General features: G+C 39.1%; 1 protein-coding gene across 2 annotated transcripts in view; it reads left to right on the forward strand.

Annotated features, from left to right (window-relative positions):
• Positions 1–9,728, forward strand: part of LOC133061810 (adhesion G protein-coupled receptor E2-like) — a 46,960-nt gene extending 37,232 nt beyond the window's left edge. For both annotated transcript variants that reach the window (XM_061150023.1, XM_061150024.1), the window contains 2 exons: positions 8,065–8,272; positions 8,841–9,728. In XM_061150023.1, coding sequence (XP_061006006.1) covers positions 8,065–8,247 — 183 coding nt within the window. In that variant the 3' untranslated portion in view covers positions 8,248–8,272; positions 8,841–9,728. The remainder of the gene's footprint in view (positions 1–8,064; positions 8,273–8,840) is intronic.
• Positions 9,729–10,329: the final 601 nt, after the last annotated feature.

Genomic DNA, 10,329 nt, shown 5'->3' on the forward strand with positions numbered 1-10,329 from the left:
GATTCAATGCATTCTTTTCAATAGCTGAGTAATATTCCACTATGTATATGTACACAGCTTTCTTAAAAATTCAGCTGATGATGGACATCTAGGTTGCTTCCATGTCCTAGCTATTGTAAACAGTGCTGTGATGAACACTGGGGTACATGTGTTACTTTGAATTCTGGTTTCCTTGCTGTATATGCCCAGCAGTGGGATTACTGGGTTGTATGGCCGTTCTACTTCCAGCTTTTTAGGGAATCTCAACGCTGTTCTCCATAGTGGCTGTACTAGTTTGCATTCCAAACAACAGTGTAAGAGGGTTCCCTTTTCTGCACAACCTCTCCAGCATTTACTGTTTGTGGGCTTTTTGATAGCAGCCATTCTGACTGGTGTGAGATGCTACCTCATTGTGGTTTTGATTTGAATTTCTCTGATAATGAGTGATTTGAGCATCTTTTCAAGTGTTTGTTAGCCATCTATATGTCTTTATGGAGAAATGCCTGTTTAGTTCTTTGGTCCATCTTTTAATTGGGTTGTTTATTTTTTGGAATTGAGCTGCATATTTCTGAATTAATTCTTTGTCAATTGCTTCATTAGCTATTATTTTCTCCCATTCTTAAGGCTGCCTTTTCACCTTGCTTATAGTTTCCTTCGTTGTGCAAAAGCTTTGAAGTTTAATCAGGTCCCATTTATTTTTGCTTTTATTTACATTACTCTGGGAAGTGGGTCATAGAGGACCTTGCTGTGATTTATATCAGAGAGTGTTTTGCTTAAGTTTTCCTCTAGGAGTTTTATAGTTTCTGGTCTCAGATCTTTAATCCATTTTGAGTTTATTTTTGTGTGTGGTGTTAGAAAGTGTTCTAGTTTCATTCTTTTACTGGTGGATGACCAGTTTTCCCAGCACCACTTGTTAAAGATATTGTCTTTTCTCCACTGTATACCTTTGCCTCATTTGTCAAAGATGAGATGTCCATAAGTGCATGGATTTATCTCTAGGCTTTCTATTTGTTCCATTAATCTATATTTCAGTTTTTGTGCCAGTACCATACTGTCTTGATGACTGTAGCTTTGTAGTATAGTCTGAAGTCAGGCAGGTTGATTCCTTAAGTTCCATTCTTCTTTCTCAAGATAGCTCTGGCTATTTTAGGATTTTGTATTTCCATACAAATTGTGAAATTATTCGTTCTAGTTCTGTGAAAAATACCATTGATAGCTTGATAGGAATTGCATTGAATCTATAGATTGCTCTGTGTAGTATACTCATTTTCACTATATTGATTCTTTTGATCCATGAACCTAGTAGATTTCTCCATCTATTTGTGTCATTTTAGATTTCATTCATCAGTGTTTTATACTTTTCTTTATCTGGCCTTTTGTTTCTTTAGGTAGATTTATTCCTAAGTATTTTCTTCATTTCATCACAATGGTGAATGGAATTATTTCCTTAATTTCTCCTTCTGTTTTCTCATTACTAGTGTATAAGAATGCAAGGGATTTCTGTGTATTAATTCTATGTCCTGCAACTTTTCTATATTCATTGATTAGCTCTAGTTATTTTCTAGTGGTGTCTTTAGGGTTTTCTATATGAAGGATCATGTCATCTGCAAACAGGGAGAGTTTTACTTCCTCTTTTCCAATCTGGATTCCTTTTATTTCTTTTTCTGCTCTGATTGTTGTGGCTAAGAATTCCAAAACTATGTTGAATAGTAGTGGTGAGAGTGGTCACCCTTGTCTTGTTCCTGACCTTAGAGAAAATCCTTTTGATGTTTTGCCACTGAGGATAATGTTTGCTGTGGTTTTATCATATATGGCTTTTATTATGTTGAGGTATGTTCCTACTGTTCCTGCTTTCCATTTATCATAAATGGATGCTGAATTTTGTTAAAGGCTTTCTCTGCATCTATTGAGATAATTATATGGTTTTCCTCCTTCAATTTTATCATATGGTGTATCACACTGATTGATTTGTGAGTATTGAAGAATCCTTGCATCCCTGGGATAAAACCCACTTCCTCATGATGTATGATCTTTTTAGCATGTTGCTGGATTCTGTCTGCTAAAATTCTGTTGAGGATTTTTGCATCTATGTTCATCAGTAACATTGGCCTGTCGTTTTCTTTTTATGGTATCTTTGTCTGGTTTTGTTATTAGGGTGATGGTGGCACAATAGAATGAGTTTGGGAGTTTACCTTCCTCTGTCATTTCCTGGAAGATTTTGAGTAGAATGGGTTTTAGCTCTTCTCTAAATTTTTCATAGAATTCACCTGTCAAGCCATGTGGTCCTGGGCTTTTATTCATTGGAAGATTTTTTATTACAGTTTTGATTTCCATCCTTTGATAGGTCTGTTAAGGCTTTCTATTTCTTCCTGGTTCAGGTTTGGAAGGTTATACTTTCCTAAGAACTCATCCATTTCTTCCAAGCTCCATTTTATTGGCATATAGCTGCTGATAGTAGTCTCTTATGATGCTTTGTATTTCTGTGTTGTCTGTTGTGATTTCTCCATTTTCATTTCTAATTTTGTTGATTTCATTCTTCTCCCTTTTTTCCTTGATGAGTCTGGCAAATGGTTTGTCTGTCTTATTTATCTTCTCAAGAACCAGCTTTCAGTGTGGAGAAAAGGGAACTCTCTTACACTGTTGGTGGGAATGCAAACTAGTACAGCCACTATGGAGAACAGTGTGGAGATTCCTTAAAAAACTGGAAATAGAACTGCCATATGACCCAGCAATCCCACTTCTGGGCATACACACTGAGGAAACCAGATCTGAAAGAGACACATGTACCCCAATGTTCATTGCAGCACTGTTTATAATAGCCAGGACATGGAAGCAACCTAGATGCCCATCAGCAGACGAATGGATAAGGAAGCTGTGGTACATATACACAATGGAATATTACTCAGCCATTAAAAATAAATCATTTGAATCAGTTCTAATGAGATGGACAAAACTGGAGCCCATTATAGAGTGAAGTATGCCAGAAAGATAAAGACCAATACAGTATACTAATGCATATATATGGAATTTAGAAAGATGGTAATGATAACCCTATATGCAAAACAGAAAAAGAGACACAGATGTATAGAACAGACTTTTGGACTCTATGGGAGAAGGCGAGGGTGGGATGATTTGAGAGAACAGCATTGAAACAGGTATATTATCAAGTGTGAAACAGATTGCTAGTCCAGGTTGTATGCATGAGACAAGTGCTCGGGGCTGTTGCACTGGGATGACCCAGAGGGATGGGATGGGGAGGGAGGTGGGAGGGGAGTTCAGGGTGGGGAACACATGTAAATCAATGGCTGATTCATGTCAATGTATGGCAAAAACCACTACTATATTGTAATTAGCCTCCAACTAATAAAAATAATTGGGAAAAAATAAAACTGAATAGAACAACAACAACAAAAAAAAAAAAACAGCTTTTAGTTTTGTTGATTTTTGCTATAGTCACCTTTGTTTCTTTTTCATTTATTTCTGCCTTAATTTTTATTTCTGCCTTGATTTCTTTCCTTCTACTAACTCTGGGGTTCTTCATTTCTTCTTTTTCTAATTGCTTTAGGTGTAAAGTTAGGTTATTTATTTCATTTTTCTCTTGTTTCTTGAAGTAAGCTTGGAATGTTATGGACCTTCCTCTCAGTATTGCTTTTACTGAATCCCATAGGTTTTGGGTTGTCATGTTTTCATTTTCCTTTGTTTCTCTGCATATTTTTATTTCCCTTTTTATAGCTTCCATGATTTGTTGGTTAGTCAAATCATGTTGTTTAGCCTCCATATGCTTCTATTTTTAATAGTTTTGTTCCTATAGTTGATATCTAATCTTACCGCATTATAATCAGAAAGAGGCTTGAAACGATTTCAATTTTTTGAATTTCCTAAGGCTAGACCTATGGCCCAGAATGTGATAAATCCTGGAGAATGTTCCGTGTGCACTTGAGAAAAAGGTGAAATTCATTGTTTTGGGGTGAAATGTCCTATAGATATCAATTAGGTCTAACTGGTCCATTGTATCATTTAAAGTTTGTATTTCCTTGCTAATTTGCTGCTTGGTTTATCTATCCATACGTGTGAGTGGGGTATTAAAATCTCCCATTATTATTGTGTTACTGTTAAGTTCCCCTTTCATACTTCTTAGCATTTGCTTTACATATTGAGGTGCTCCTATGTTGAGTGTATATATATTTATAATTGTAATATCTTCTTCTTGGATTGATCCTTTGATCATTATGTAGAGTCCTTCTTTGCCTCTTTTCGTGGCCTTTATTTCAAAGTCAATTTTAACTGATATGAGTATTACTACTCTTGCTTTCTTTTGGTCTCCATTTGTGTGAAATATCTTTTTCCAGCCCTTCACTTTCAGTCTGTATGTGTCCCTTGGTTTGAGGTGGGTCTCTTGGAGACAGCATATATAGGGGGCTTGTTTTTGTATCCAGTCTTTGCCTTTTGGTTTCAGCATTCAACCTATTTATGTTTAAAGCAATTATTAAGTATGATCCTCCTCCCATTTACTTTGTTGTTTGGGGTTCGGGTTTACACAACTTTTCTGTGTTTTCTGTCTAGAGAAGATCATTTAACACTTATTGAAGAGCTGGTTTGGTGGTACTGAGTTATCTCAGCTTTTGCTTCTCTGTAAAGCTTTTGATTTCTACTTCATATTTGAATGAGATCCTTGTTGGGTATAGTAATCTGGGTTGTAGGATTTTTCTGTTTCATCACTTTAAGTATGTCCTGCCATTCTCTTCTGGCCTGAAGACTTTCTATTGAAAGATCAGCTGTTATCCTTATGGGATTCCCCTGTGTGTTATTTGTTGCTTTTCTCTTGCTGCTTTTAATATTTGCTTTTTGTGTTTGATCTTCATTAGTTTGATTAGCATGTGTCTTGGGGTGTCTTGCCTTGGGTTTATCCTGTTTGGTACTCTCTGGATTTCTCGGGCTTGGATGGATATCTCCTTCCCCATTTTGGGGAAGTTTTCAACTATTCTCTCCTCAGGTATTTTCTCATGCCTTTTCTTTTTGTCTTCTTCTTCTGGGACTCCTATGATTCGAATGTTGGGGTATTTAACATCATCCTGGAGGTCTCTGAAGTTGTCCTCATTTCTTCTAATTATTTTTTTCTTTTTTCTTCTCTGTTTCATTTATTTTCACCGTTCTATCTTCCACCTCACTTATGCTATCTTCTGCCTCAGTTATTCTACTGTTGGTTCCCTCCAGAGTGCTTTTGATCTCAGCTATTGCATTATTCATAATTTATTGTCTCTTCTTTATTTCTTCTAGAACCTTGTTAAACATTTCTTGCATCTTCTCAATCCTTGTCTAAAATTTATTTATCTGTAACTCCATTTTTTTTTTTCAAGATTTTGGATCATCTTTACTATCATTATTCCGAATTCTTTTTCAGGTAGACTCCCTATCTCCTCCTCTTTTGTTTGGTCTGGTGGGCATGTATCATGTTCCTTTACCTGCTGAATATTTCTCTGCCTTTCCATTTTGTTTAGCTTGCTCTGTTTGGGGTGGCCTTTCTGTATGCTGGAAGTTTGTGGTTCCTCTCTATTGTGGATCCTGCTCCCTGTGGACTAGTGGCTTGTCAAGGTTTCCTGGTTAGGGGAGCTTGCATCTGTGTTTGGTGGGTGGAGCTGGATCTCTTCTCTCTGGAGTACAATGAAGTGTCCAGTGGTGAGTTTTGGGGGTGTCTGAGGGCTTGGTATGGCTTTGAACAGCCTGTCTTTTAATTCACAGGTCTGTGTCCCTGCTTTGCTGGAGAGTTAGCATGGTATGTCTTGTTCTGGAACTTGTTGGCTCTTGGGTGGAGCTTGGTTTCAGTGTAGGTATGGAGGCTTTTGGATGAGCTCTTGTGTATTAATGTTCCCTGGAATCAGGAGTTCTCTGATGTTCTTAAGTTTGGGAGTTAAGTCTCCTACCTCTGGCTTTCAGTCTTATTCTAACAGTAACCTCAAGACTTCTCCATCCACAGTACAAGTGATAAAACATCTAGGTTAATGGTGAAACAATTCTCCACAGTGAGGGACACCCAGAGAAGTTCACAGAGTTACACGGAGAAGAGAAGAGGGAGGAGGGAGATAGAAGTGACCAGGAGGAGAACAGGGAGAGTCAAAATGGGAGACAGCAATCTAGCCAGTAATCAAATCCATATGTGCTCTCCACAGTCTGGAACACCCAGAGAGATTCAGAGTTATATAGAGAAGATAAAAGAGATGAGGAAGATAGAGGTGACCAGGAGAAGAGGGAGGAGTCAAAAGAGGAGAGACAAATCTAGCATGTTATCAGTTTCCTAAGTGTTCTCCACAGCCCAGAACATCCAGAGAGATTCACAAAGTTAAGTAGAGAATAGAAGGGAGAGGGAAGAGATAGAGGTGACCTGGAGATAAAAGGGAGAGTTCAAAGGGGAGAGAGCAATCAAGCCAGTAATCAACAACCCTAAGTGAGGGTCTTTTTTTGCAAGGTAACAGTAGATTGTAAAAATGAAAATTAAAGGAGTAATAAAGAACATAAATTTAAAAAAAAACTAAAAAGTGATGATAGCAAAAGTATATCTAGGAATTTCTCTGGAGCTGTTGTGAGTAGTGTGGAGTCAGTTCAGTTTCAGATAGTTCATTGTTCCAGCTTGCACTTGTTCTCAAGTTCTACAGGCCCCCTCCAATGCTTAGTCAGTGTTAACTACAGGGTTTTAATCTGTTGCACCTGTCACTTCTGGAGTGGTTCCCTCTTCTTTGTTCATTTTGGCTTCCTCTGTTTGCAAGTCTCTTTGGTGTCTAGTTTCTGCCCTGACACAAGGGGGTGAAGGTTGTCACTTATTTAGGCTCACTTGTTCAGTTGTGTTGTGGGGAGGGAGAAACACCACAAACAAATATGTGTGGGGAGTGCTAACAGCTTATGGACCACACTGGGTTTGTCCCAGGTCACAGCGGTATGTGCTTTCCCAGTCTACACTGCTCAGGCTCCAGGGTGCTCTGCAGGGCACTGTCCAAAGTGGGCCCTGCATTTCGTGCACTTCCCAGGTCTAAACTGCTCAGGTTCAGGTTCTCAGGTACTCCACAAGGGCACAGACTCGATTGGGCATGCATTTTGTGCCCTTCCCAGGTCCAAGCAGCTCAGGCAACCAGGTGCTTGGCAAGCACACTACCCCAGATGTGCCATGCGTCTTAATCACCTCCCAGTCCCAGCTTGGTTTCCCAGGTGCAGCATGAGAGCACAGTCTCATGTGTGCTGTGTGTCTCCTCTGGGGAGCTGGTGTCAGGCTGCAGGCTTCCTGGCAGATGTCAACCATCCAGGATCCCAGGAAGATGTGGTTAGCAACCGGGAGCCTGCTCACAGTTTGGTGAAGGACGCTGAGATTGCAGCGGCCCCTTGCCTTCCACCTCTGGCTGTCATGTGCCTGCCTCTCTGCCTCCAGCAGGGTGGCCTGTACACAACCAGATTGGTGGATCTGAGCTTCTGGGCTACTTCTCCACTGGCAGTTGTGGTTAAGTGCCTACTCTATGGATTTTCTTTTTTTTTTTCCTCCCAGTTATGTTGCCCTCTGAGATTCCAAATCTCCCCACAGACCTGCCTGTGAGAGGGCTTCCTGCTGTTTAGAAACTTCTCCTTCACGACTCCCCCGACCCCCCATGATGGGTCTCTGCCCCTAACTCTTTTGTCTCTCTTTTTGTCATTTATATTTTGTCCTACCTCCTTTAGAAGAGAATGGACTGCATTTCTGGGTGCCTGATGTCCTCCACCAGCATTCAGAAGTTGTTTTGTGGAAGTTGCTCAGCATTCAAATGATCTTTAGATGAATTTGTGGAGGAGAAAGTGGTCTCCCCGTCCTATTCCTCCACCATCTTGGGACCATCCCCCAGAAGTTTTTATTTTTGAAGAAATCCAATTTCTCTATTTTTTGTTCACTTGTCCTTTGAGAGTCTGATCTTAAAACAATGGCCTACCACAAGGTCACAGAAATTTTGATGCATGTTTTTTCCAAGACCTCAGTACTTTTAGAAATATGTGTATAGGTATTGTCTATAGTAATTGTATGTAAGTATTGCTTATAGTAATATAGTTTTACATATAGTAACTGTTTCCCAGGTGGCGCTAGTGGTAAACAATCTACCTGCAATGCAGGAGACCCAGGTTCAATCCCTGGGTCAAGAAGATCCCCCAGAGGAGGAAATGGCAACCAACTCCAGAATTCTTGCCTGTGGAATACCATGGACAGTGGAGCCTGACGACCTACAGACGATGGAATCACAAAGAATTGGACATGATTGAGCAACTAACACTTTCACTTTCATAGGTATATGAATTTGTAATTAACATTTTAATGGTATGAGTTTTATGTTTTTTTGTGAGGTCCACGTTCTTTAACATGTAGATATGCAGTTGTCCCAGCATCATTTCTTAAAACGGTATTCTTTCTCCCAGTGAACTGTACTAAAAACCTTGTCAAAATAAGTTACCCTAAATATAAGTGCTCATGTCTGTACTCTAGGTTCTTTCATTCATATATCTTGATTCCAGTATTTTGTAGTAAATTTCACTTTGGAGAATTGGCTCTATCAGTAAGTTTTTCTCAAGATTTTTTTTAACTATTTGTAACCCCATAGTCCCATGTAAATTGTAAGAGGTGCTTGTCAGTTTCTGAGAAAAGACAGCTGAGATGTTGAGAAGGATTATGTTGAGTCTATAGATCAATGTGGGGGAATGATGCCATGTTAACTATATTGCCTTCTGATCCATGATCATGGACAGTTTATTTATTTCTTTGAGTCTTCTTTGACTTCTTTTGACTATGTTTTATAGTTTTTGATGTAAAAGTCTAGCACTTTCTAACAAAGTATTATTTTTCACACTTTTCTTCTCAGGACAATTGAATCAGTCAGTAAACCAGATGATCTGGTATCCTGGACAATGAGGAAAATTCTGAACTGTCATCTCTGTGAGGGGAAAAGAGAAAAACACACTTTTTCGTGTTTGTTACCAGTAACTCTTCATGGAACCATTGTGAAAGAAAGCATAGAGGGAACGTCTTATATTCAGATTGCTGGAGAATTTGGGTTTTCTGTTCCATATGGGATGCTTACTTCACTCACAGCATAATCAAGTAGCTATGACCCAATTCCCCAGTTGCCTTGGATTAAATCACCTGCTTCAACCTTTTTTCCTACAAAGTTCCTCTAATTGAAGATATATGGCAAGGGAAATGAGCTTCAGAAGTCAAACTTAAAATACAGTAAGAGAGGGAATAAGGTCAAACCCTACATAGAGGGTAAACAACTAATATGGTTTCCCAAGATTTTTCTGGATTATGTCCTAAAAAAGCATTTGAGTTACAGGCAACCTAGGACAGATGGTCTCCATACATACATGCTTCAACTTCTTCACTCTCCATTTCTAAAGATTGCTAACTTGTTCATTAGAAAAATATATATCTGTACTCACCATATGCTCCACTAAATTAAGAGATTTTCAGTTTCTAATTTCACTTACATGATAAATAAAGTGCTTGATCAGAGTAAAATCAGAACCCTGTGAATAAAATCTCTTAATTTGTGTATCTTGTAAACTGAGTTGGGCAAAAAAAAGGTGTATATTGTTACTGCACAGTTTTGTTTTGTTTACATATATAACAAATTATTTCTTTCTCAGAATGTGACCTATGCAAAAGCTAAACCAGAGGATTACATCTACAATAAATGTCCTGCAAAACCCAATAATCTCTTTGTATCACTTTAAACAAAATGGAAAATGACTGTAAGTTATCATAATATATAAAATTTAAAATGTCCGTGAGTTGTTGTTGTTTAGTCACTGAGTTATGTCTGACCCTTTTGAAACCCTATGGAATGCAGCCCACCAGGTTCCTCTGTCCATGGGATTTCCCAGGCAAGAATACTGGAGTGGATTGCCATTTCCTTCTCCAGGGGATCTTCCCATCCCAGGGGTCAAACCCACATCTCCTGCATTGGCAGGTGGATTCTTTTCCACTGAGCCACCTGGGTACTGCTGTTCTTCAATCAGTAAGCCATGTCCGACTCTGCAACCCCATGGACTGCAGCAGACCAGGCTTCCCTGTCCCTCATCATCTCCCAGAGTTAGCCCAACTTCTTGTCCACTGAATCAATGATGCCATCCAACCATCTCATCCTGTCTTCCTCTTCTCCTTCTGCCTTCAGTTTTTCACAACATCGGGGTCTTTTCCAATGAGTCACCTATTTGTATCAGGTGGCCAAGTATTGGAGTTTCATCTTCAGCATCTGTCTTTCCAAAGAGTATTCAGGGTTGATTTCATTTAAGATTGACTGGTTTGATCACCTTGCTTTCCAAGGGACTCCCAAGAGTCTTCTCCGGCAC

Source organism: Dama dama, chromosome 9 (assembly GCF_033118175.1).
Source record: "Dama dama isolate Ldn47 chromosome 9, ASM3311817v1, whole genome shotgun sequence".
NCBI lineage: Eukaryota > Metazoa > Chordata > Mammalia > Artiodactyla > Cervidae > Dama > Dama dama.